The 27,778-nt window shown below is 50.0% G+C and overlaps 1 protein-coding gene across 1 annotated transcript; it reads right to left on the reverse strand.

Moving 5' to 3' along the window:
* Positions 1-87: 87 nt before the first annotated feature.
* mob1ba (MOB kinase activator 1Ba) lies at positions 88-27,778 on the reverse strand. Its single transcript, XM_052045928.1, has 6 exons — positions 27,594-27,778; positions 24,407-24,573; positions 23,199-23,292; positions 13,422-13,555; positions 10,358-10,521; positions 88-7,418 (listed from the first exon to the last, which is right to left on the reverse strand). Exons 1-6 carry the CDS (start codon positions 27,605-27,607, stop codon positions 7,341-7,343), a joined length of 651 nt encoding a protein of 216 aa, XP_051901888.1. The 5' UTR covers positions 27,608-27,778; the 3' UTR covers positions 88-7,340.

Consider the following 27,778-nt stretch of genomic DNA (forward strand, 5'->3'; position numbering starts at 1 on the left):
TCCTTATGGTAGCTGATGAGTGTGCCAGAAATGTTTTAAAATGAAACTCATTGGAGGCATTTAAACCAAATTTTATTTTTGTTCATCTATTTTTTCCTGTTTTGTTGGAACTGAAAAGCTATGACAGAAGTCTGTGGGCTTCTAACCGATTGTTCATTTAACCATCTAACACTGCAAGTTTCTCTTAAAATAAACCTTCTTGCAACTGTCTTGCAGATAGGAACTTCACTGAGCAATCAATGTTGACCACATCAAATTAAAAGCCTTACAGCAGCAAACTTGATTTATTCGCCCTAGTGGAACTTACTTTGAGGTTAAACATCGACATTTTAGTTGGGTGTGCTAACTGTTAATTGTGGGGAAATCGAAGCTGATTAATTAAACATGTAAAGCTTAACAAATGATGCCCCAACATCCAAAATCTAGTCTGACTCTGCAGTGCTGAAGGAATAACAAACAATCTGCTGGAGGAACTCGGCTGGTCGAGCAGCATCTGTGGGGGGAAGAATTGTCGATGTTTCGAGTCAAAATCCTGCATCAGGACTGAGAGTGGAGACGGGAGACAGCTGGTATACAGAGGAGAGGAGGAGCGGCGAGAAAGGAGTCCGAGGTGGTTGGTGGACTGAGGAGGGGTGTGAGATGACAGGCAGGCGGTACCAGGTAGGGGAGGTGAGAGACTGTCACAGGTGAATGATGGATGGAGGCAGACAGAGGGAGAGAGAGAGAGGAAAAAGTCAAAAGTCAAAAGGGAGTGCTGCATTGTCAAAGAGGCACTTTTGTTTGGGTCAGACATTAAACTGAGGCCTCATTAGCCCTCTCAGGTATGTTAAACAACAGACAAATGCCCTCCAGTATCTTGGGGCCAGTGTATCCCACAACCAACATCACTAACAGCAGGTCATTTGGTTGCTTATCACATGACTATTTGTGGGATCTTGCTGTGTGTTAGTAGGCAGCTGTGTTTCATGCATTACCACATTTCTGTAGGCATATCATTGGCTGTAAAGTGCTTTTGGCAGATCTGAGATGGTGAATAGAACATAGAACAGTCCAGCACAGGAACAGGCCCTTCGGCCCACATTGTTGTGCTGAACTAGTTATTAAATGCCTAACCAAACTAATCCCTTCTGCCTACCCCATGTCCATACCCCTTCATCCTCTGCACATTCTGTGCCTATCTAAGAGCCTCTTACACTTTCCTATCGTATCTGCCTCCACCCCCACCACGGCAATGAATTCCAGGCACCCACCACTCTATGTGTGAAAAAAAATCTTGCCCTGCACATCTCCTTTGAACTTACCCCCTCTCACCTTAAATGCATGCTCTCTAGAATTAGACTTTTCGACCTGGGAAAAAGATATCAGCTGTCTACCCTATCTCTGCCTGTCATAATTTTATAAACTTCCATCAGGTCTCCCCTCAGCCTCTGACACTCCAGAGAAAATAGTCTGTCCAACCTCTCCTTTTAGCTCATGCCCTCTAATCCTGATAAACCTCTTCTGCACCCTCTCCAAAGCCTCCGCACCCATCCTGTAATAGGGTGACCAGGACTGAATACGATACTCAAGATGTATCGTAACCAGAGTTTTATAAAGCTGCAAAAATGAAAATTTTCTTTTCTGAAGTTAGTGCATATGCTCAGGGGTGACTTGTCAGCTACATAGTCATTTAGCAGATATAGGGAGGGCCACACATTTTGGTTTATCATTATTTATTTCTGGGCTGTGGGCATCACAGAGAAGGCCAGCATTTACTGCCCATCACCAGTTGCCCCTGAGAAGGTGAGGGTGAACTGCCTTCTTGAACTGCTACAGTCCTTCTGGTGAAAGTGCTCCCACTCTGCTGCTGGGGAGGGAGTTCCAGGATTTGGACACTGTGACAAGGAAGGGCCGGTGAGATATTTCCAAGACAGGATGGTGGGTGACTTGAAGGGGAACCTGCGGGTAGTGGTATCCCCTGCACCTGCTGCTCTCCCTGTCCTGGGTGAGAGAAGTCACTCACGGGTTTGGGAGGTTCTATCAGAGTAGCCTGTGTGAATTACATTTTGTAGATGTAGTGTTTCATCACTGTGCTGATGTGCCTTGTACAAATCCCAGCCTCTGACCTGCTCCTGTAACCTTGGGATTTACGACGATGCTGCCAGGACTCGAGGGCCTGAGTTATAGGGAGAGGTTAGGCAGGCTGGGACTTTATTCCTTGGACTGTATGTGACCTTATAGAGGTGTATAAAATCATGGGATGCATAGATCGGGTGAATGCACACAGTCTTTTTTCCCAAGGTTGGGGAATCAAAACCTAGAGGTTTAAGGTGAGAGGGGAAAGATTTCAAAGGGACCTGAGAGGCAACTTCTTCACGCAGAGGGTGGTGGGTGTGTGGAACGAGCTGCCAGAGGAAGTGGGTGAGGCAGGTACATTAACAACATTTAAAGGACATTGAGATAAGTACATGGATAGGAAAGGTTTAGAGGGATATGGGTCAAATGCAGGCAAATGGGACTAACTTAGGTGGGCACTTTGGTCGGCATGGACGAGTTGGGCCGAAGGGCCTGTTTCTGTGACATTATTTATGTGATGGGTGTAGTTAAGTATCTAGTGGGGAGCTCAGTGATGGTAATGCCATTGAACATCAAGCCTAGGCATTGGATTCTCTGTCAAGAGACGGACATTGCCTGACACCTGTATGGTGTGAATATTTGTGGAGGCTGAACTACTGCTTGTGCCCGAGTTACACAACAGTTCAGATACAAGAATTAACTCCTTTACAAACCTCAGAAAGCCTTGCTTACACTGAGACCATAACATATAGGAGCAGAATTAGGCCATTCAGCTCATCAAGCCTGCTCCACCATTCAATCATGGCTGATTTTCTCTCAAAAAAAATTTTTTTTCTCAACCCCATTCTCCTGCCTTCTCCCCTTACCAATCAAGAATCTACCAATCTCTGCCTTAAATACACCCATGTCTCAGTATTGGGTGTCAGAAAAGGTTTCCCTGAAGAAAATCTTGTAAAGCAAAATACTGGGAGGGAAAATAATGAGAGGGGTAAATTTGGCATTGATTTGTCCTCAGCTGCTGTGGCTGGGGTGAAAATTCAACACCCAGGTCTCATATCACCTCATCATGGGCTCATCCCTCCCTCAAGAAGGCCACATTCATCACTAAAGATCTTCACCATCCCGGCCATGCCATCTTCTCACAGCTACCATCGGGCAGGAGGTACAGAAGCCTGAAGTCCCACACCACCAGGTTCAGGAACAGCTACTTCCCTTCAACCATTCGGTTCTTGAACCAACCGGCACAACCCTAATCACTAGTTTAGCAACACTTTGGCCACCTTGCACTGAAATGGACTTTTTTTTCTCTGTGTTTTCTTGAAAAATTTGTGTATAATTTATGTTTATTTTTCTTGAGAATGCTGCTTATCTGATACTATGTGCCTGTGATGCTGCTGCAGGTAAGTTTTATCATTGCACCTGTACACACATGTACATATAACAATAAATGTGACCTTGAGTATGGGACCTGGTGGTAAGAAGAAGATTGTGTGGTCTGAGGAAGTGTGTTAAGATATCGGGGTCATGTTCTGAATAACCAGCAAAGAAAGGAGGCATCAACCAGGGAACCAGGAAAAGAGCAGTGCTGAGGGTGTTCATTGTGTATCCTGTACTGCACACTTCATGGGCCAATAACCAGGATCATCAACTAGACAGCAACAGCATTTTCCAGAGATTTGTCCTTGAACAGAGGACATCCCCAGGCGCGTCACCACAGTGTTCCCAGACACAATCCGACATTAGGATGAGAGGAAGGTTTTAAGGGATGTCTGAGAGAAAAGGGTGGACAATCTAGGGAGGGAGCTCCACAGCTCAGGGCCCCAGGAGCTGAAGGCACAGCTGCAAATAGCAGAGCCATGAACATCTGGGGAGTGGAGCACTGTCGGAGGGCTGAGATCTCCGAGTTGGCATGGCAGCAGGAGGTGACAGTGCATTATAAATTTACATCCAGACATGGAAAGTGAAGAGGAACGTACGGAGGGGTTAGAAATAATCCTCTGTCCATGTGACCTCCCCCCAGAACCAAGGTCGGGGGGAGTTTTCAGGGTGTGTTGCCCCCAGTGACCCTCAGGGACGAGATGACCATGGCACAGGTGGGAATAGGTGAGGAGAGGGATGACTCACACGGTTCTCCGCAGTGTGGGATTTGTCCTATGGAGCACCTGGTGTTGTACTGAAGGCAGCACCAGGACGTACAGTAAGTGGTTGGGTGTTGGGTACAGAAAGCTGGGAGTGCATTACCACTGATCCCTGAAGGTAACAGGACAGGTAAATAATCACTTCAATGGTGTGCGTTCCCTTGTTGGCTGGGGAGTCACCTGTTAGAGAGGGAGAACACGCTGGAACTGTAGAAAACCCTGGTCAGACCCCAGCTGGGGTACTGGCAGTCGGGTCTCCACACTGTGGGACAGGTGTGAGACGTGGCACAGACAGGGTGCAAAGGGCATTCAGGACCTTGTGGGGCTGGAGAGTGTTACCACGAGGGACAGTTCAGTTGGAGGCTGGCTTCTGGGACTGAGGGGAGACCTCACCGAGGTGACTGAAACTGTTGAGAGGCCCAGACAGGCTCAAACTTCCCTGGGGAGTGGACACGTAGCTTCGGTTTACAGCAGGATTACAGAGCTGAGATTGCCTACGTCTGAAGTGTAGGAGGCTGGGAGAGAGAGGTGGGTGCCTGGGTCAGACAGGTGCGAGTGCCTGGGACAGACATGGGATGACTGGGTCAGAGAGGGTAGAGTGTGTGGGTCAGACAGGGGTGGGGTGTGGGAGATCTAGAGGGGTATGAGGTGTGGGTCAAAGAGGGGTGGGAGTCTAGGAGAGGGAAATGGGAGCCAGGGTCAGAGAGGTGGGTGTGTAGTTCAGACAAAGATGGGGGTTTGGGACAGAGATGGGTGGGGGTCTGGGTCAGAGTGGGGTGAGGGTCTGGGTCAGATGGGTGGGGGTCTGGGTCAGATAGGAGTGAGGTTTGGGACAGAGATGGGTGGGGGTCTGGGTCAGATAGGAGTGAGGTTTGGGACAGAAATGGGTGCGGCTTCTGAGTCAGAGTGGGGTGGGGGTCTAGAAGAGGGAGATGGGGTCTAAGTCTCACTGCCTGATTGAGAGGTGAGGCAGGAACCCTCCCCGCCCTGAGGAAGCCCTTGGGTCAGCACGACATGCTGTAACACACGGGGCAGGGGCTTGGGGACGGGCACGATGATGGAATGGCTGATTCTTCCCTTCCCCATCTCGTCCATTGTTGGTGGGGCTCTCATTCCCAAGACTTCCCTGGTGGTTTCCATTGTCTGTACCGTGTCCAGAACCAGAAGGCAAAGGAGGCAATTCGGCCCATCATGCCTGTGCCAGCTCTCTGGGTGCTCTCCAACTCATCCCACTCCCATTGTCCTTTCCCACAGCCCTTGCAAAACTTCCCACCTCAGGTACTGACCCAACTCCCTGAGGAAAGATCCCGTTGAAACCGCTACCACTGCCCTTTCAGGCAGTCCTTCATACAGCAGCTCACTGTATAGAAACATTCAGAGACACCAACAGAAAGGAGACAGAGAGCTTAGTGACATGGTGTCATGACAACAACCTTTCCCTCAATGTCAGCAAAACAAAAGAGCTGGTCATTGGCTTCAGGAAAGGGGGCGGTGCACATGCACCTGTCTACATCAATGGTGCTGAGGTCGAGAGGGTTGACGGCTTCAAGTTCAGAGGAATGAACATCAGCAATAGCCTGTCCTGGTCCAACCACGTAGACGCCTTGGCCAAGAAAGCTCACCAGCGCCTCTACTTCCTCAGGAGACTAAAGAAGTTTTGCATGTCCCCTTTGACCCTCACCAACTTTTATCGATGCACCATAGAAAGCATCCTATCCGGATGCATCACGGCTTGGTATGGTAACTGCTCTGCCCGGGACTGCAAGAAACTGCAGAGAGTTGTGGACACAGCCCAGCACATTACGGGAACCAGCCTCCCCTCCATGGACTCGGTCTATACCTCTCGCTGCCTTGGTGAAGCAGCCAGCATGATCAAAGACCCCACCCACCCAGGTCATTCTCTCTTCTCCCCCCTCCCATCGGGCAGAAGATACAAAAGCCTGAAAGCACGGACCACCAGGCTCAAGGACAGCTTCTATCTCATTGTTATAAGACTATTGAACGGTCCCCTAGTACAATAAGATGGACTCTTGACCTCACAATCTACCTCGTTACAGCCTTGCACTTTATTGTCTGCCTGCACTGCACTTTCTCTGTAACACTAACACTTTATTCTGCATTCTGTTATTGTTTTCCCTTGTGCTACCTCAATGTACTGTTGTAATGAAATGATCTGTATGGGTGGCATGCAAAACAAAGTTATCACTGTACCGCGGTACATGTGACAATAATGAACCAATTTACCAATTTCTCCTCTTCCCTCTGGGTCTCTTGCTTTCCCCCTCCACATGGTGACCTCCACTCCCACCGGACACAGGCTCTCCTAACTTACTCTATGAAACACTTCTTAAATCACAGCCCATTTACCCAATCTCCCCTTAACCTCCTCTGGTCAGGGAACACCCACCCTGGCTTCCCCGATCTCTCCGCAAAGCTGAAGTCTCTCACACTGATATATCTCCCCCACACTTCCTCCAGGGGCTGGGCTCTGTGTTAAAGTGTGGGCTCAGAGATGGACCTAGTGCTCCAGCTGAGGTCTAACCTACAAAGGTCTTTGAAACGACTTCCTTGCTTTATGGGTGATGCATCTATTTACAAAGTTGGAGGCAGGCTGCCCTCTTATCCTTCACGGGGATGTGTGGTGGGCAGGAGCAGTGCTCATCACTGATGAGTGGCAGTGACATTGAAGTGGTACTGTTGGAACCTGCCTATTAGTAATGCACAAAGCACAAACCATCTTCATCACCACAGGGCTAATCTGTGCAACTGCTTGCTGTGGGAAACTTTCAGTGACAGCTTGCTTTCAAACGTTGCATGAGCCAGTCAACGGTTTCCTTCCCCAGCTTGACTCCGGCCCAGGGTACAGGAGCAAGTTAAACATTCAGATCAGTAACCGATGCAGAACATGGGTAAAGCAATACACCTTCCAACAGATCCAGTGGATTACATCGCAGAAAGTAATGAGGGAAGTGCCCTGCGTTAGGTGACATCACAGCGCGATAAACTTGCTTAAATCAAATCTGGCGACATGTATAAATGTCCTGTCTCTGCCAATGCCTGTCCAGGGTGCACTCTGGAAACCCCCGACCAGCAGTGTGCCAGGTGCCGCCGACAGAGAGAGGCAGAGGGTCCTCGTCCGCCAGGCTTCTATCCATCCTTGGTGGTTAGTTTCTCGATCAGTTCCTGCAGCGGGGCCAGCTCCCGTCGATCGATGAGATTAAACTCCTGCCGGGGGGGGAGAGATGCTGGTTTATTGATCTGTCGGAGACAGTCAGGGTGGACTATGAGAGGGGTTGTGTGGTGTGGGATGTGCCAACACTTGGTGTGTCTGGAGTATGTACAAACTGGCCACTTGGCCCATCTGCTGTGATTTGGTGTTTCTCCCCCCCTGTCTCCTCCCACCATCTCCAGCGTCACACCACCTCCCCCCCACCATTCCCAGTCCTCTCTCCCTTGTGTTTCTCACATAGCCCTTGATGCCTCTCTGCTGTTCCCACTACCGGTGGTGCAGAGCTCCACTTCCTCTCCACTCTCTGATTAACAAGGTTTCTCCTGAGCTCACTGCTGGACATCGCTGATCTCTATTTATCAGGCACAGTTCTGGTTTTTCTCATGTCGAAACATCTCTACTTCCTCAGAGGGTTGAGGAAATTCAGCATGTGCCCAATGACTCTCACCAACTTTTATTGATGCATCACGGCTTGGTACGGCAACTGCTCTGCCCGAGACCACAAGAAACTGCAGAGAGTTGTGGACACAGCTCAGCACATCACGGACACCAGCCTCCCCTCCATGGGCTCTGTCTACACTTCTCGCTGCCTCAGCAAAGCAGCCAACATTATCAAGAACTTCTCCTATCATGGTCATTCTCTCTTCTCCCCCCCTCCCATTGGGCAGAGGATACAAAAGCTTGAGAGCACGTACCACCAGGCTCAAGGACAGCTTCTGTCCCGCTGTTTTAAGACTCTTGAATGGACTTTGCATACACTAAAGATAAGTTTTTGATCTCTCAATCTACTTTGTCGTGGCCCTTGCACTTTATTTGTCTACCTGCACTTTCTCTGTAACTGCAAAACGATATTCTGCACTGTTTTCTTTTTACCACCTCGATGTACTTTTCTATGGAATCATCTGTCCGGATGGCAGGCAAAACAAATGGTTTGCGGTGTATCTCGCTATTATGTGCCAAGGATAACCCAATACCAATTCTGCCTTCCCGTTTAATGCCCACGGGTTCACTCCCCGGGAGACTGATCTTACGTCTGCAACGGTGACTGTGGGTTCAGGTGCGCTGGAGGCTGTCGGGGTGGGTGATGACATCCCCTTCTGTTCAAAATGTGCACAGAATGCATTAAAAGCTCATCGGGACACGTTGCTGTCGGCTGTTATAAGTACCACCAGGCTCAAGGACAGCTTCTATCCCGCTGTTATAAGACTATTGAACGGTCCCCAGTAAGATAAAACGGACTCTTGACCTCACAATCTACCTCGTTATGGCCCTGCACCTTACTGTCTGCCTGCACTGCGCTTTCTCTGTAACTGTAACACTTTATTCTGCATTCTGTTACTGCTTTACCTTGTACTACCTCAAGGCACTGTTGTGATGATCTGTCTGGATGGCATGCAAAACAAAGTTTTTCACTGTACCTCGGTACACATGGCCACCTCACTGCCCCTTCGCTCACCATGGTCAGAGTGGCTGCTCTCTACCGACTGCAGCCAGTCAATAATATAATTGGCTCACTGAACTTCCTGCTTCAGGGGTTTATGTAGTGTATAACTGAATCGAAGTGCTGATCTCTTTTCCAATGTTGCAGTCCAATCAGATGGGATGAAGGAATGCCTTTCTGCTTTCCCTACTCACCCAGACCTGGATCACCCATCTCCCTCACCACGATCACACTTTGTCTCACACACACGAAGGAATACAGGCGTGTCGGGCAAGTCAAACCAACGGCACATGGCTTCAGATGCAGGAGGGTTTACAGAAAGAGAGGAGATCTCAGACAAGGGGTTTGAAGGGGACCGTTCCTGCTGGCTGGAGAGCAGGGAACCAGAGATCACCGGCTCGGGATGAGGGGTTAGTGAGGGGAGGAGAAATCTCCTCAGATCCCAGAGCGAATTCTCCTCCCAGAGGGCTGCCGTTGCTCAATCCTTGATTATATTCCAATGCTCTTGAGAAAGAATAATTAGCAGGGCTGATGGGAAAGAGCAGGGGAGTTGTGTTAGGAGCCGGCACAGACACAACGGGAATACTGGTCCCCCTCCGTGGCCCAGAAATTCCAGAAATGTTTGGGAATAAAGAAAATTGAGGGTTTTGGGGATCAGTCAGGAACGTGGATGGTCACAGGTTGGCTGTGACTGTGACGGCAGGCTGGGTGAGAGAACCCATCTCTTTCTCCTATGATCCTAAATCCTAACCCACATCAAACCTTGTCCCCTGACCCTGAGGAGTTCAGGAGGCTGTGAGGGGTGAGGAATGTAGGGTGGGGGAGGCGTGGGGGGAGGGGTGGGTTGGGGGAGGTATGGTGTAGGGTGGGGCAGGGGAGGTGTGGGGTAGGGGTGGGGGTGGTGTGGGGTATGGGTGGAGGGTGGGGTGTAGGTGAGGGATGTGGGGGTGTGGGGGAGGGGTGCGGGGTGTGGGGGTGGGTATGTGGTGTGGGAGAGAGGTGTAAGTGAGGGGTGTTTGGTGTGGGGGTGGGATGGAGGTGAGGGGTGTGGGGGAGGGATGGAGGTGAGGGGTGTGGGGGAGGGATGGAGGTGAGGGGTGAGGGGTGTGGGGTGTGGGGTGTGGGGGAGGGGTGGAGGTGAGGGGTGTGGGGGAGGGATGGAGGTGAGGGGTGAGGGGTGTGGGTGTGGGGTGTGGGGGAGGGTGGAGGTGAGGGGTGTGGGGGAGGGATGGAGGTGAGGGGTGAGGGGTGTGGGTGTGGGGGAGGGGTGGAGGTGAGGGGTGTGGGGGTGGGATGGAGGTGAGGGGTGAGGGGTGTGGGGTGTGGGGGAGGGGTGGAGGCGACGGGTGTGGGTATGGGGTGTGGGGGCGTGGCGTGGTGCGGGGGTCCTGATTCCGAATCCTCAGCTGAGTCAGAGCGGACGCCGCGGTGAGGGGACTCAGTAACCACGGGGGAGCGACCGGTGTGGTGAACACCAGGACCGGGACGACCTACCTGAACAAAGAAGATGAAGTGTTTGAAGGAAGTGTTCAGGTGCGCTTCCTCCTGCAGCTGGATGACGGAATCAAAGTGCTGATGGTAAATGTGCGCGTAGACTCTGAACAGGCGTTTCAGGATGGCCTTTGCCACCGACATGAAATTCCTGGGAAAAGGAACACCTGGAGAGAGAGAGGGAGAGAGTCAGGGAGGGAGAGAGAATTAAGGAATGGTGACAGAGAGAGAGAGTGAGTCAGAGAGATAGTGAGAGGTATAATGAAAGGGAGAGAGAGAGAGAAAGAGAGATCACAAGATCACAAGACAAGGGAGCAGAAGTAGGCCATTTGGCCCATTGAGTCTGCTCCAAGGAAAAGGGAAAAAAGAGAGAGAGGGGGGGAGGGAGAGAGTGGGGGAGAGAGAGAGGGGGGGGAGAGAGAGACAGGGGCAGAGAGAGAGAGGTGGAGAGGGGGGGGAGAGAGAGGGGGGGAGAGAGAGGGGAGAGAGAGAGGGGAGAGAGAGACAGGGGAGAGAGAGAGAGGAGGAGAGGAGGGGAGAGAGGGGGGGAGAGAGAGGGGGAGAGAGAGTGGGGGGAGAGAGGGAAGAGAGTGGGGGAGAGAGAGAGGGAGAGAGAGGGGGGAGAGAGAGAGAGTGGGGGGAGAGAGAGAGGGGAAGAGAGAGTGGCGGGAGAGAGGGAGGGGCAGAGAGTGGGGGGAGAGAGAGAGGGGGGAGAGAGAGGGAGAGAGGGGGGGAGAGAGAGAGGGAGAGAGAGGGGGGACAGGGGGGAGGGGGAGAAGGGGGAGAGAGGGTGGGGAGAGAGGGTGGGGAGAGCGGGGGAGAGAGGGGGGAGAGAGAGAGGGGGGTGGGGGAGGGAGAGAGAGGGGGGAGAGAGAGGGGGAGAGAGGGGGGGGGGGGAGAGAGGGGAGGGGGGGGGAGAGAGAGGAGAGAGAGAGAGAGGAGAGAGAGAAGGGAGAGAGAGAGGGACTCTCTCACTTCAACTGCAAGATCATGCTCTGACGGTTCTCCTTTTTATTGAAGTGTTACCTTGAGATCATTCACAGCCAGAAGGTGCCTCAGTTTAGCTCTCTCAGCAGGAGCACAGCTCTCCCTCAGATGTTATGCTCAGGTCTCCAGAGTGGGGTTCAAAGCCGCAACCTTCTGTCTGAAGGCCAGATGACCCATGCTGAGCAAGCACTGACCAGCAGGGAACAGCATAACCCCCTGGTACACCAAGGAACCCCATTCATTCCTCAATCATCATCCTGGGAACTTCATCTACGCCCCAAAACACCCTCCAGCCATCTTTGGAAGGGGGAGGGAGAAGACAATAGATGACAAAGATTGGCAAGCTCCTTTGAGAGAGACAGCATGAGGGCAATGGCCTGAACGATCTCTCCTGCTGCTAGACTCTGATCACCAGCACCAAGGAGAGGCTGATTGCTGCTTCACCTCACCACCCTTGCAGGATCGTTTAGGTCTCTGGAGATGTCTGCTGGACACATTCTCTGAGAGAGAAACAGAACTGTGCACTTCAAAGGAATTGGTCGAATATGGATGAAGAGGGATATCCCCAATGCAAGCTGCTGAAGGCAGGAGAAGAGAACCAGGCATCCCCGCAGTTGGCAAGTGTCAGGTTCCCAAATCTTCAATAATTCCATCTATGAGATGAACATTTATGTCTGCAAACGTTTTTTGCAATGTTATCATTGTGGAATTTTGGATCCCTGGAAGACTGGATCCCTGAAATGCAGTGTCCCTGGAATATCAGATTCCTAGATTCTTGGAACAAAATTCTTGGAACACTGATCTCTGGATTCCTGAAACACTGGATTCATGAATCCCCAGAACACTGGATTCTTGAATTCTTGGAACACTGGATCCCTGAATCACTGGATCCCTGGAACACCAGTTTCCTGGGATGGGAGGCTGGCCTATGAAGTGAAATTGAGTGTAATTGGCCTGTGCTCTTTGGAGGTTAGGAGAGGTGATGTCACTGAGGGTTCTGTGAGGAGTTTCTTTTTGAAGAGAATACAAATCCTTTGAATTCCCTCACCCAGGGTGCTGTAGTCACTCAGGCACTGAATACATCCAAGAAAGAGGTTCATGGATTATTGGAAAAGCTCACCTTGCTAATTAGGTTTCCAGACTAGAAATCCAGAGGCTCGGACTAACAATCCAGAGACCCGAGTTCAAATGTGGTTTAAACTCAGTTAGTAATCTGGGATTTGCATTAAAACAGACATCCACATAAACTACAGGATGAGCATAAAACCCATCCGGTCCACGGATGTTCTCCAGCAGAGGAAATCTGCTGGCCTTGCCCAATCTGGCCTGTATGTGACTCCAGACCCAAACCATGTCATTGACTCTTAAACACCCTCTGAAATGGCCCAACAAACCACTCAGTCCAAGGGATGTGCAAGAAATGCCAGCCTTGCCTCTGACATCCCGATCTCAGGAAAACAAGCAATCAGAATCATGGGCAAGGAAGGTGGGCGAGGCACACGGTCAGCTGGGATGCTACTAACAGGGTCACTTAGAGGGCCAGAGTGGCTCACTGGCTCTTATATCATTACTAAAATAAACTGGCCAGCACAAGAATAAAATCAACACCAAACATCATTTGACCTTTCAACATGAATCTGGTAAAATTCACCACCACATTTTAATTTTATCCCCATTGAAGTCTTGAAAAAAAATTACAGAGGTGGATAAAATCATGAGGGGCGCAGATAGGGTAAATGCACACAGTCTTTTACCCAGGGAACGGGAATTACAGAGGGCACAGGTTTAAGGTGAGAGGGGAAAGATTTAAAAGGGTCCTGAGGGGCAAGATTTTCACACAGAGGGTGGTGCATGTATGGTACAAACTTTCAGAGGAAGTGGTTAAAGTGGGTAAAATAACATTTAAAAGGCACTTGGACAGGTTCATGGATAGGAAAGGTTTAGAGGGATATGGGCCAAACACATCCAAATGGGACTAGCTTAGATGAGCATCTTGGTCAGCATGGACTGGTTGGGCTGAAGGGCCTGTTTCCTAAGACTCTATTTCATCGTACCAATGTTTTTCTGGTCAAACATTTACCTATTTTGGACGGGAAGAGCGTCTCATCATCCAGTTGTTCTTGAACCCAGGTCATCAGGTAGTCAATGTACTTCGGTGCTGAACATTTAATCGGCTTCTTAACGTTGGTCCCGTCAGCCCAGTGGTACTCATATCTGTAGGTTGGCCAGGGTAGACAGGAAGAACTACAATTACAAAAGGAATGGAAAGCACAGCAAGAGTCCATTTCAAGTTTAAGCCCCACTTGGGCCTTTGTCAATTAGCGTAACTCTGTGTGTTCACCCAACTTCTCCTTCATCCTTGCTGTTGACCTTGTTTACTCGGTGAGGGAGAGGATTCCACTCCCCCTGCGGTCTGGAGAAAGAAGTTTCTTCTCGATTCCTTTTTGGGTCTAACATGAATGGTCCCCAGGGTCTTATCTCACCTGCAAGTAGGAACATCTCTGCATTGGGCTGTCCGAACTTTCCACATGGTTAAAGCCCCCAACAGGTCTCCCTCAGCCTTCTTACTTCCAGAGGAATGAAGCCAATCTGGTCGACATGTCCTGAGGGTTGAACATTGTCTGGTGTTGCCCCCATGGAGAGTGTTGTGGGATAGTACAGGTCAGCTTTCTATACAGCAAAATGTGATCGCCAAATGAAAATGGCAGGAACACAGCAATAGATGACACCAAGATCGGCGGAGTTGTTGACAGTGTGGAGGGCAGTTCTTAGGCCACAGGGTGCTATCGATTTGTTGGAGAAATGGGCTGAGAAGTGGCAGATGGAGTTTAATCCAGATAGATGAGGTGATGCATTTTGGAAGTAGTAATGAGGCTGGGACATACACCTTGAATGGTGGGGTCTTGGGGAGTATTGAGGAACAGATGGACCTTGGCGTACAAGTCCAAAGATCCTTGAGGGTGGCAGCACAGGTAGATAATGTGGTTAAGAAGGCATATGGGATCCTGGCCTTCACTAGTCAGGGCATTGAATACAAGAGCAGGGAGATTATGCTTCAACTTTGTAAAGCACTGGTCAGCCCTCAGCTGGAGCACTGTGTGCAGTTCTGGTCATCGCACTATGGGGAGGATGTGATCGTGCTGGAGAGGATGCAGAGGGGATTGCTGCCTGGGACGGAGTGTTTAGTTATGAGGAGAGACTGGAGAGGCTGGGTCTGTTCTCCCTGGAGTGGAGGGGGTTAAAGAGGGGCATGATTGAGGTACATAAAATTATGAGGGGTGTAAGATAGGGTTGACTGCAGGAAACAAGTCCGAGGTCGATAAACCTAGAGGACAGAGATTTAAGGTAAAGTGATAAGAGATTTAGAGGGGAGCTTCTTCATCCAGAGAGCGGTGAGTACCTAGAACGCACTGCCTGAGAGAGTGGTGGAGGCAGAGTCACCGACAGTGTCTAAGAAGTCTCCAGACAAGCACTTAAATCCCCCAGGTACAGGTGGCAACGTGCTGGGAGATGGGATCCCACTGGTCCATGTGGATGTGTTGGGCCAAATGACCTGTTTCCCTGCTGTGTAACTCTGGGATGTTGAAGTGAAGCCATATCCGAGAGTGAAGGGCAGGTTTCTCTCCAGATTATTGTGTTCAAGTGCCAAGAGTGGGGTTTGTTTCTCAACCTTCAGAGCTGGAGAACATTACCAACTGAACCACAGACAAAAACAAGCAATAACATCCCCTGCTCACCTCAATGGCCAAATGCACATCAATATCAGAAGAGATGTATTCCCGTACAAACAGGTCATATTAGTAAAATATCTACGTTCCAGATGGATAAGTACCTAAGTGCACCCTCAGGAGGACAGCCAATTACTTTGTTTCTCATGCAATTATTGATCAGCTGCAGGTCTGTACAACATCAGGAGTGCCTACAAAAATAAACCACCGCAGATGCTGGAGATCTGAAATACAAACAGCAAATGTTGGACACACTCGGCAGGTCAGGCAGTATCTGTGGAGAGAGAAACCAGGTAATGATTCCGGTCCGGGGGTCTCCAGAACAGCCCTGAAATGTTAACTGTTTCCCTCGCCACGTTGTGTGGAGGTGATGGCGCAGTGGGATTATCACTGGATTAAATAGATTAGTCCTGGGGAGCTAGGTTTCAAATCCCACCACGGCAGATGGTGATAAATCTGAATTCAAGTTCTGGAATTAAAAAGTGGGAGCTGGAAAATGGGACTAGCTTGGACAGGCGTCTTGGTCGGCATGGACCAGTTGGGCCAAAGGGCCTATTCTGTGTTGGACGATTCTATGACTCTAAGCCTAGGGCCATAGTCGATGGTTGTTCACCAATGCCCTGTAGGGTGGAAATCTGCCATCCTTCCCTACACATCTTCAAACCCACGGCAAACCCACTGCCATGGCAATGCTCAGTTGTAATAAACTGCTTGAAAGCCACAAAGAAACAAAACCGGAGATAGATCTCTCATAGAGAGGAACAAAGGAAACGCTTCAGGGTGATGACTTTTCATTAGGTGAATAAAGATTGACCTGAAACGTTAACTCTGGTTCTCTCTCCACAGATGCTGCCTGACCTGCTGAGTGTTTCTGGCATTTTCTGGTTTTATTTCTGGAGCTCTTTGAGAGCTGATCCAATGGGTGTGGACCCTCATGGGTCACTAACCCACTTTGTTTTGGGGCACCTCTTCACCTGCTAACACCCTTGACTGGATTTCCCAGTGGTGCTGCTACTTGGCGGTGAACCACATTCTGGTCTTTATCTCTTCAGCTAAACTACAAGAACAACGGGATTGAGAACCATCGCCAGATTATTGTGCTCAAGTGTCTGGAGTGGGTTTTCACCTTCAACCTTCAGATCTGAGAACATTAACAACTGACCACAGCCGAAAGCCACACAAAAATATCCCCTTGCTCACATCAAGAACAGTGGAGTGATGCAGCTGGTAGAGCCACTGCCTCACAGCTCCAGAGACCTGGGTTCAATCCTGACCTCCAGTGTTGTCTGTGTGGAGTTTGCATGTTCTCCCCCTGTAACTGTGTGGGTTTCCCCTGGGTGCTCCGGTCTCCTCCCACATCCCAAGGACGTGCAGATTGGTAGGTTAATTGGCTGCTGTAAGTTGCTCCTGGTGTGTAGGTGAGGGGTAGAATCTGGGGGGGCAGATGACGGGAAGAATAACATTGGATTAGTGTAGGATTAGTGTCAATGGATGCTCAACGGTCAGCATGGATTCGATGGGCTGAAGGGCCTTTTTCTGTGCTACAGGACTCTGTGCCTGAACGGAGGAATGATCAGAGCTAAAATACAGGGTTAAAATTTAATTAATAAGTTGTTTGCACTCACTGGTACATCAACAAGGTTGCAACCTCAGTACACAAACCAAAGCAATGGTCAACTGCAGTCCTCACTCTGATAAAAAGTTCGAGATCGACCACATTCCTGATCCCTGTCCACCTTGCAACCAAGGTATCTGTAAAAACTCTTCTGTTGCTCAAGTCCAATATGAAATAGATAAAAGGGTATGAAACAGATTCCAAATGGCTACTCCTCCCAGCTCTGCATGCCAGTTCTGTTATTTGGAGGATGAATGTACAAAGTTTGCAGCTGTATAAAACTTCGGTTAAGTCACATCTGGAGTATTGTGTGCATTACAGGAAGGATGTGGAGGCCTTGGAGAGGCTGCAGAGGAGGTTCACCAGGATGTTGCCTGGATTAGAGAGTACTTGCTATAAGGAGAGCCTGGACAACCTTGGGTTGTTTTCTCTGGAGTGTCAGAGGCTGAGGGGAGACCTGATAGAGGTTTATAAAATTATGAGAGGCATAGATAGGGTAGATGTTCTTTTTCCTAGGGTGAAAATATCAAATACTAGAGGGCATAGGTTTACGCTGAGAGGAGGAAAGTTTAAAGGGAATGTTCAGGACAAGTTTTTTTTTAACACAGAGAGTGGTGGGTGCCTGGAATAGGCTGTCAGGGGAGGTGGTGGAGGCAGATATGATAGTGGTGTTTAAGAGGCATTTAGACAGGCACATGACCAGGGAGGGATGTGGACCTCGTGCAGCCAGATGTGCGGTTTAAATTGGCATCATTGTCGGCACAGACATCGTGGGCTGAAGGGCCTGTTACTGTGCTGTACTGTTCTGCGGTCTATGAATATTCCAACTATCCACCAGCAGTATTCGCAAGACCTCTGATCCGTCACATCACCAGTAAATGTGGCACAAACTGCCGCATGTGGTGGCTTTGCCGTGTGTGATGTTGCAGTGAGTGTGTCTGCTGCCCACAGCTGTAGGTGCTGAGGTCGAGGATTCATCCACTCGAGGAGGACTTGGAAGTCTGTGGCAGGGTTGGGGGTTGGGTAGGGGAGACGAATTGCAGAGCGCCTTCAAAGAGCCAGTACAGGGGTGATGAGCTGAATGGCCTCTCTGTGCTCTATCATTCTAGGAATGTGAAACATGATGTAGAGGGTCCTGCCTGTGGATAATGAGGCTCCCAGGCAGTGCTACAAGGAAGATCAGGAGTCCCGACCCAACAGTTCTCCCTCAACAGGCCTCAGGAAACACCTACCCCGGTCCGTCCCATTCTCTTTGGATGTTCCTGGCTCAAACATCCGAACTGGGAAAGGTAAACAAAAAAAATAGACTTGCATTTCTATAGCACCTTTCACATCCACAGCAGTGTTTTACAGCCAGCAGAGTACTGTTGATGTGTGGCCACTGTTGCATTGATGGCAAACGTAACAGCTTGTGCACTGCACAGCAAGATCCCACGGGCAGTAACAGAGTAGACTGAGGTATCTGTTTCCTGAGAGACACAGGAGACTGCACATGGAAGTTATGTGCAGAGAGGTCAGTATATGGAACAAGCTGTCAGAGGAAGTGGGTGAGGCAGGCACATTAACAACACTTAAAAGGCACTTGGACAGGTCCATGGATAGGAAATGTTCAGAGGGAAATGGGCCAAACACGGGCAAATGGGACTAGCTTCGATGGGCATCTTGGTTGGCATGGACCAGTTGGGCCAAAGGGCCTGTTTCCGTGCTGTTTGACTCTGTGACTCTAACTGCAGAGGCTGGGATCTGGAGCAAGAGTCAAACTGCTGGAGGAACTCAGCAGGTCAGGCAGCGTCTGTGGAGGGTGAGGGATAGTGGACGTTTCAGGTCGAGTCCCTGTATCAGGACTGCTGTTTCCGGCGAGGAACAGACCCTGGCCGCAAATCCTTCCGTCTGCACAAGACCACAACATCGGGTCACTGGAGGGCGAGGTGGACCTTAGGACCCAGCACTGAGCTGGCCGCAAGCTCCCTTGGTCATGACGATTGAGACAGATAATTCTGGCCCAAAGTGACAGAATGAAGCTCAGCTCCTCGCCCCACCTTCCGTGAATCGGGGTACAGTTCGGTGAAGCAACAAACTACCTGCTGGAGGAACAGCCACTTCAATTCCACATCCCACTCCCACACTGACATGTCTGTCCACGGCCTCCTCTACTGCCACGTTGAGGCCAGACCCAGGTTGGAGGAGCAACACCTCACATTCCGCCTTGGGAGTCTCCAACCCGACAGCCTCAGCTTCCATTTCTCTAACGTCCGGCAACCCCTCCCCTCTGTTTCTCCCCCCCTTCCCCCTCCCTTTGTTCTCTCATCCCCCGCAGCCCCTTCTCTATCCGCTCCCCGACTGGCCCACCTCCTTCTCTTTACTCCATGGTCTACTGTCCTCTCCTATCGGATTCCATCTTTAACTCTTCCACATATCGCAGCTTTATCACATTATTCCCACTTCCCCCCCCCCCCATCCATCTACCTTCCCCCCCACCCTCACCTGGACTCACCTGTCACCTGCCAGCCTGTGCTCCTCCCCCTCACCCCTCACCCCACCCTTTTATTCCTGCCTCTCCCCTCTTCCTTTCCGGTCCTGATGAAGGGTCTCGGCCCGAAACCTCGACTGTCCATCTCCCTCCGTAGATGCTGCCTGACCCGCCGAGTTCCCCCAGCGTTTTGTGTGTGTTGCTGGAGGAACCCATTGTGTCAAGGGCAGAGGAACTATCGAGGTTTCAGGTCGGAACCCCGTCTCAGGACTGCGGACAGCCCTCGACACTTGAAGGTTTGGCTTTGCACAGAATGTGCGTGCATTTCCTGGGCTCTGACAGCACAGTCGCATGGAGAGGCCACCGAGACCCGGGACCCTGTGGTCGGATGAGGTCCATGCACTGGGGGAGTTGACAGTAACCTTGGACCCCCTCAGGACACTCGTGCTCTGGGTGCTCCCCGCCAACGGTCTGCACAGATGTGCTGACAGCTGCCTGCAGTCAGCTGAGAGACAGAATATACACTTCTGCTTTTCTAACACGAAAACAGAAATTACAGGAAACACTCAGCAGGTCAGGCGGTGTCTGCAGGAAGAGAAACAGAGGCAACGGTTCAGGTTGGAGACCCTTGAAGGGTCTCGACCCGAAACGTTGACTGCCCGTTTCCCTCCACAGATGCTGCCTGACCTGCTGAGTTCCTCCAGCACTTTGTGTGTTGCTCCAGATTTCAGCATCTGCCGTCTCTGGTGTCTTGATGGAGACGGAGACAGAAGGAGCTCATTGAGCTGCAGGGAGGGTGTGGGGTGTCCCTGGTGTGGTAAAACTGGGGTGGATCAGCTGTCAACAAGGCTTTTCTCTTTGGAGAGGAGGAGGATGAGAGGTGACTTGATAGAGGTGTACAAGATGATAAGAGGCATAGATCGAGTGGACAGTCAGAGACTTTTTCCCAGGGTGACAATGGCTAACACAGGGGGACATAATTTTAAGGTGATTGGAGGAAGGTATAAGGGGGATGTCAGGGGTAAGTTTTTTACACAGAGAGTGGTGGGTGCATGGAACGCACTGCCGGCAGAGGTTGTGGGGGCAGATACATTAGGGACAATTAAGAGACTTAGACAGACACATGGATGATAGAAAAATAGGGGGCTATGTGGGAGGGAAGGGTTAGATAGATCTTAGAGCAGGATAAAACGTCGGCACAACATTGTGGGCTGAAGGGCCTGTACTGTGCTGTAGTGTTCTATGTTCTATGTACAGTCACTCTCCCCGACCCCCATTGGCCCACACACCCCCTCATCTCCCCGTCCACAGTCCCTGTGCTCTGACTCACTACAGAGGCTCCCTGTACATCTCATTGCTGGTTGCTTGGTGTGTTGTGAGATCATTTTTCAACCAATTAAATCTGCGTGCAGTTCAGGAGCCCTCAGATCATCCAGGCAAATGAAACCTTTTATCCAACAGCCGGGCGGTGTTGTGTCAGGAGGTCAGTGCCACAGTCTGTGCTGGAGGAGCTGAGGTTTCCCTCTCAGCAGATTGTCTTCATTGCACGTGGTAGGGAACTGGGTCGAGTTTGGGCTTTCACATCCCAAAGTCTGTTGAGTCATTTGGAGAAGCTGACGGACAATCTCACAGAGTCAGCAGCAGAGGTTGGTCAGGGGTCAGTGTGTCCGGATCCCATGTCAGAGACAGAGATCCAGACCGATGGTACGTGGAGGAGGGGGTGTTATACAGTCAGAGGAGGGGTGTTGTCCAGTCAGAGGAGGGGGTGTCGATTTGTCAGAGGAGGGGTGCTGTGCTGACATTTTATCCTGCTCTAAGATCTATCTAACCCTTCCCTCCCACATGGCCTCCCATTTCTCTATCATTCATGTGTCTAAGAGTCTCTTAAATGTCCCTCATGTATCTGCCCCCACAACCTCTGCCGGCAGTGCATTCCAAGCACCCACCACTCTCTGTGTAAAAAATGTACCCCTGACATCCCCCTTATACCTTCCTCCAATCACCTTAAAATTATGCCCCCTCGTGTTAGCCATTGTCACCCTGGGAAAAAGTCCACTCGATCTGTGCCTCTTATCATCTTGTACACCTCTATCAAGTCTCCTCTCATCCTCCTTCTCTCCAAAGAGAAAAGCCCGAGCTCACTCAACCTATCCTCATAAGACATACTCTCCAATCCAGGCAACATCGTGGTAAATCTCCTCTGCACCCTTTCTAAAGCTTCCACATCCTTCCTATAATGAGGCGACCAGAACTGAACACAATACTCCAAGTGTGGTCTGACCAGAGTTCCATAGAGCTGCAACATCACCTCATGGCTCTTGAACTCAATACCCCGACTAATGAAGGCCAACACTCCATACGCCTTCTTAACAACCCTGTAGGAGTGGAGGGATAGGCCAGGGATTTGAGGAGGGGGAGGGAGGCGGTCGCGGGGTGGGTTTAGAGAGTCCAGGAGATCAGAGAGAAGGGATGGTGTCACAGCAGGATCGCGCCCCAGTTTTTGGTGGGGTCGCTGGGGTATGGTCAGGGTGGGGAGGAGGGGTGAGGAGTGATCGACATCAGTCTGTCCCTAGCCAGGCAATGGGGAAAGGGGTGAAACCTCAGCCAATGAAAGCTGATGCACAGCTGGGGGAAGGTGAAGAGTCAGTGGCTGGTGACTTCACCACCATCCGGCTCAGCTACCACAACACTCAAGAAGAATTGTTCTTTTCTCCCCCCACTATTTATTTATTTTTGTAATTTATAGTAATTTCATGTCTTTGCACCGTACTGCTGCCGCAAAACTACACATTTCACGGCATCTGAGTCAGTTGTACCACCAGGCTCAAGGACAGTGACAAAGACAGTGGTCTACCCTCTCTATCATTTAGCGCAAACAGTAAGAACCCAGAGAGAGGAAGGCTAGTCATCTGCAACAACCCAGAGGTCCTGCCGATGTCTCTAGACTACTGAACAGTTCCCTTATACGATGAGATGGACTCTGACCTCACGATCTACCTTGTTGTGACCTCGCACCTTATTGCACTGCACTTTCTCTGTAGCTGTGACACTTTACTCTGCACTGTTACTGTTTTTACCTGTACTACATCAATGCACTCTGTACTAATTCAATGTAACTGCACTGTGTAATGAATTGACCTGTATGATCGGTATGCAAGACATGTTTTTCACTGTACCTCGGTACAAGTGACAATAATAAACCAATACCAGTGATGATAACCCTGAATCTGATTCTGGACTCTCGCTCTACTCTCTACAACACGGTTCATTCAAAGCCCCCTGCCTCTGCCCACACACACACACACACGCTACCACCCAACCCCCCAGAGCTCAGTGACCACAAGCCCGCTCTACTGCTCACCTCACCACTCCCACCTCTCCAATGACGGGCAAATGACATACCTGCTCACGCTTTCCCAGCCAGAGACCCACGTTGTCCGATCACTGAATATTGGCCCCCAATTGTCCACTGCCCTTCTGGAAGTCGAGGTGAGAGAGTCATGTCTGCAATGTCCCATTCTCCGTTCTCCCCCCTCCCATCGGGCAGAAGGTACAAAAGCCTGAAAGCACATACCACCAGGCCATAGGACAGCTTCTATTCTACTGTTATAAGAATATTGAATGGACCTTTCATACATTAAAGGTGAACTCTTGACCTCACAATCTACCTTGTTGTGACCTTGCACCTTATTGCCTGCCGGCACTACACTTTCTCTGTAACTGCAACACTTTATTCTGCACTCTGTTATTGTTTTCCCTTGTACTACCTCGATGATCTGTCTGGATGGCATGCAAAACTAAGTTTTCACTGTACCTTGATACACGTGACAATAGTGAACCAATTCCAATTCCTTTCCCTCAAAACAAAGCAAGTTTGGCCAAACTTCTGAAACTAAAGTTATCACAGCACACAAGAGTCAGTAATGTCTAAACCCCACCCAGGCTCCAGTGATGAATTATCTGCTGGTTAATTAAACGTCAGAAGTAGTGATGGGTTGGAAGAGTACACGGTTACAGTATTGGAGCTTTGAACTGGTAACGTACTTGGGACCAGCCGACATAACAGGGCAGCTCTCCTCGACGCAGAAGTCTGTTATTGTCCCGTACAGCATGTTGATCTGATTGAAGAAATCCACAGCTGGGTTTTCATTGGTTGGATAAAGCACAAAGATTACCTGTTAGTAACCGTCAGTAGAACGGGCTTCCACATGCTGTAAACAGGTTCTGATGAAGGGACTTTGACCTGAGACATTACGTCTGCTTCTTTCTCCACGGATGCTGCCTTACTTCCTCAATATTCAATAATCGAAGCCAAATTGCAGAGTGGAGACCACTCAGCCCTTGCACCTGTGCTAGCTCTCCAACTAGTCCCACTCCCCTGTCCCCTGCCCAGAATCCTGTAAATGAGCCTTCACCAAGTGTTTATCCAGTTTCCCGTCTGAAAGATATCGTGTAATCTGCTTTGGCCGCCATGGGTGAGTTCTCACTGAAAACTCTGTCCTTGCCCCTTTACCAAGCTCTTGTTGTCCATGGATGCCCTGGCCAACATCTTTCCCTCAAGCAAGACCATCAAGAGACAGCAATCAACTGGCCACTTTTCTGATCACTACTTTTGGGATCTTGCTGTGTCCCAGTTGGTGACTGAGTTTGCCCGCGTTTCAGAAGGAATTTGTTGGGTGGGAGGGACCTTCGGAAGACACTGAGGCAGAGCAGAAATGTTAAAGGTCATTTTTAAAAGCTTGCAAGGCGAGGAAGGGAACGGTGCCCACGGTGCCAGCTTCTGAACGTGGATGGGAGGAAGGTGGGAAGGGAAGGAGGAGGAGAAGAGAAGGAGAGAGAGGTGGGGTTCAATTTCTGCAGCAGCTTTCATGACCTGAGGGTGTCCTTCAGTGCTTCCACCCAATGTGTAGACTCAATTGCAACGTAGGAATTGCAGCCACCAATCTGCACACAGCAAGGTAATCCTGATTGTTCTTCTCGAGCTGTCGTTTGAGAGATAATTATTCCACAGGACACTGTGCAGAAGCCACACTGAGCTGAGCCCCGAACGCAGCACCCATCCCCTTCTCCCTCCCATCTCCTGCTGGACCCGAGGGTGCACCCACCCAAGTTGCCGTGGGATCTTACACTAGCCTGCTGCGGCCTCCAGCACTGCACCCATTGCCAGCCAGAGGACTCTTCCCCTTCCCACCCACCCCTGCCCGCTGCCACCCTTCACTGAGCCTGGGTGTGGGGGGGGGGGTGTCACTCACTGTTGACAGCGACCCATTCATTCAGATCTTCGCCGTCCGGTAACATAACTGCCAGGCGCAGGTTGCCACTGCCGAGCGTGGCTTCAGCATGTTTCAGTAACTTATACTGGTGAGACCCTTCTGGAATGTTCTTCTTTGGTTTGAACGTTCTGGATGAACGGTTTCCGCTGAAAAACAAGAATCACAGACACTGAAGTCAACTGACAGCCTAAATCTCATGGCCTTTCTATCTCTGGAGCCTTTTGCAGAGCCTCCAATCCCCAGTCTAATGGTCCCACCACTGGGGACCAGGGGCATTAGCGAGGGAGCATCGTTGTTCAAAGCAAAGCATTCAGGGTGAAAGTAACACCAATTTCTCACAGCACAGTTGCAGCCCTAACGTTGCTGATCTAAGTCATTCGCACTGATTGTTCCAGCCACCTGCTCACCGTACAGCCCAGAACACCTCCATCCCCAGAACCGCTCCAGCCCTGACAGGGTGTGGATCTCTGCATCTAGAGATAAAGAGGCAGAGGAGGAAGTGCCAAAATATGTCCACCAACACAAAATCCAGCCTCCCCTCTGTCTATGTTTCCCGCTGCCCTGGGAAAGCAGCCAACATCCGTCCAGATGAAGGATCTCGGCCCGAAACGTTGACTGTCCATTTCCCTCCACAGACGCTGCCCGACCCACTCGGTTCCTCCAGCACTTTGTGTGTTGCTCCACACTCCAGCATCTGCAGTCTCGTGCTTTTCTTTCTCATCATCATCAAAGACCCCACCCACCCGGACATTCTCTCTTCTCCCCCCTTCCATCGGGCAGAAGATACAAAAGCCTGAAAGGACGTACCACCAGCCTCAAGGACAGCTTCTATCCCGCTGTTATAAGACTATTGAACAGTCCCCACTACGATAAGATGAACTCCTGACCTCACAATCTACCTCGTTATGGCCTTGCACCTTATTGTCTGCCTGCACTGCACTTTCTCTGTAACTGTAACACTTTATTCTGCATTCTGTTATTGTTTTCCCTTGTGCTACCTCAATGCACTGTTGTAATGAAATGATCTGTATGGATGGCATGCAAAACAAAGTTTTTCACTGTACCTCAGTATGTGTGACAATAATAAAACAACCTACCAAATCTGAGGACTTCTACCAGAGGAAATTCAGAGCAGGTTGTGCTCCACACCCAGAAAGGCAAGGACTGAGGCTTGACCCAGCAGATCCTTTGGGGTTTGATCGTTGAGACCCAGAGATATGTCCACATGGCAGGTACATGTCCACCTACAGTCACCCATGAATCAAGTCAGAACTTGAGGTTCAAACTCTTTCCCTGGACACTGCAGGAATATTTTTAGCAACAGAGATTGAGGGATTAATACAGGTGACCTCGTGTTCTTGGAAAGTGGTCTGTTTTGTGACTTTTTTGTAACATTAAGCTGTGCATTTTGTGCATGTGTCAGAAGTCAAAGTCAGGTTTATTGTCGTCTGCACAAGTCCATGTGTGCACAGGTGCAATGAAAAACTTACTTGCAGCAGCATCACAGGCACAGAGCATCAGATAAGCAGCATTCACAGGAAAAACAGAAACATAATTTTTACAAGATAAAACACAATTAGAACAACAAAAAAGTCCATTTTAGTCAAGAAATGTGAATTGGAAAAAATAAATTTTGTGTCAATATCTTTACTTTTTTCCACACAAATTCCATGAGAGTGAATCTTATTCCATAGCTTTTTCCCAGGGTGGAATAGGGGGCTTAGCTTCAAGGTGAGAGGGGGAAAGTTTAAAGGAGATTTATGGGACAAATGATTTTTTACACAGCAAGCGGTGGGTGCCTGGGACGGGCTGCCAGGGGAGGGGGTGGAAGCAGGTACAACAGCAATGTTTAAGAGGCTGTTAGACAGACACATGAACAGGCAGGGAATGAAATCATTGTTTCCAGTCTCTTGCTGAACAGAGAGATTTCAACCTTCTCTTTCCACTGATGCTACCTAACCTGCTGAGTGTTTCCAGAATTTTCAGTTTGTATTTCCTACTGTAGAAGCTGGGAATTGTAAACCAGGGAATACAGCCCTCTCCCACAACCAGATGTGCCCAGAGAGTTGTACAGGCATTCTCATGCTATGAACCTCACACTGCACCTCGCTGACAGAAACAGAGTAAGACTTGAATGTTCTTTATTTATTTGTTTTCGTGAACCAGGGGATCAGTGAGGAGGTCAGCATTTGTTGTCCAGCCCCCAGTGTCCCACAAGAAGGTGGTGAGCTGTCTACAACCGGTTGACTCGTTTGCCCATGTCAGAGGGTATTTATGAGCCACCCCCATGGGGTGAGTCTGGTCTCGAACACAGACCAGATTCCCTCTCCTGAAGGGCATCAGTGAACTAGGTGGGTCTCTCAGACCATCCTGAGTTCCGTGGTCCACATGACTACATCTCGTCATTTCCCCACATTCCAGGTATTGCCTGCATTTGAAATCCACAGCACATTCCAACATCAGACATAACGTGAACATTACGATGAGGACTGTTTTGAAATAGAATCCATCTGCTACATCTGTGACTGTATCAAAAGATGTCAGATAATGCCACACATTCCAAGCCGACACACTGCAATCCAATCTAATCCAACCCATTCCAAACCCACTCCGATCGGACAAACTTCATCCTGACACATTCCAATCCAATTCATTCCAATAGGATACATTCCAATCGATCAGATACATTTAAATCCAATGCATTCCAATAGGATACAGTTTAATCTGACACATTCCATACTGAGATTTTCCAATCCAATTGGATACATTCTGATCAATCAGATACATTCAATTCTGATACATTGTAATCCCACGTATCCCAATCTGACACATCTCAGTCCGACCGGACACATGTTCAGTGGATACATTCCGGCCCGAAACACTGAGAACTGATACACTGCAATGTGCAGTATTTCAATCTGACGCTTTTGGACACCGACTCATTCCAGACTTGGTACATTTCCAACTTGATGCATCAAAATCTGACACATTCCCTTGGGACACATCCCGGTCGGAAGCATTCCAACCTGCCAATCTCACTCAGATAGATCCCAGCCTTTCCCCGGGACACACGCCAATGCCTCTCAGCTCGGTGCATCGCATTGGAACCCGGCGCCTGTGGATGCGGTGGATGTGCGCGGACAGAGAGAGAAGTTCCTGCACTTACAATAGAAAGCTCATGGCCCCTGTGCGGACTCGCTGGCAGCCGGCGGTAACGGGTGGGATGCGGCCCGGAGCTGGACACCGAGGCTGTGGCGGTCGCTCGTCCTGTAGCAGCCCCGCTCCGCTGCTGCCGCCCGACCTTCCACTCACCTCCTCGGCCCCAGTCAGATGACTTGCTTCCCCGGTGGA

This window comes from Pristis pectinata, chromosome 2, assembly GCF_009764475.1.
Source record: "Pristis pectinata isolate sPriPec2 chromosome 2, sPriPec2.1.pri, whole genome shotgun sequence".
NCBI lineage: Eukaryota > Metazoa > Chordata > Chondrichthyes > Rhinopristiformes > Pristidae > Pristis > Pristis pectinata.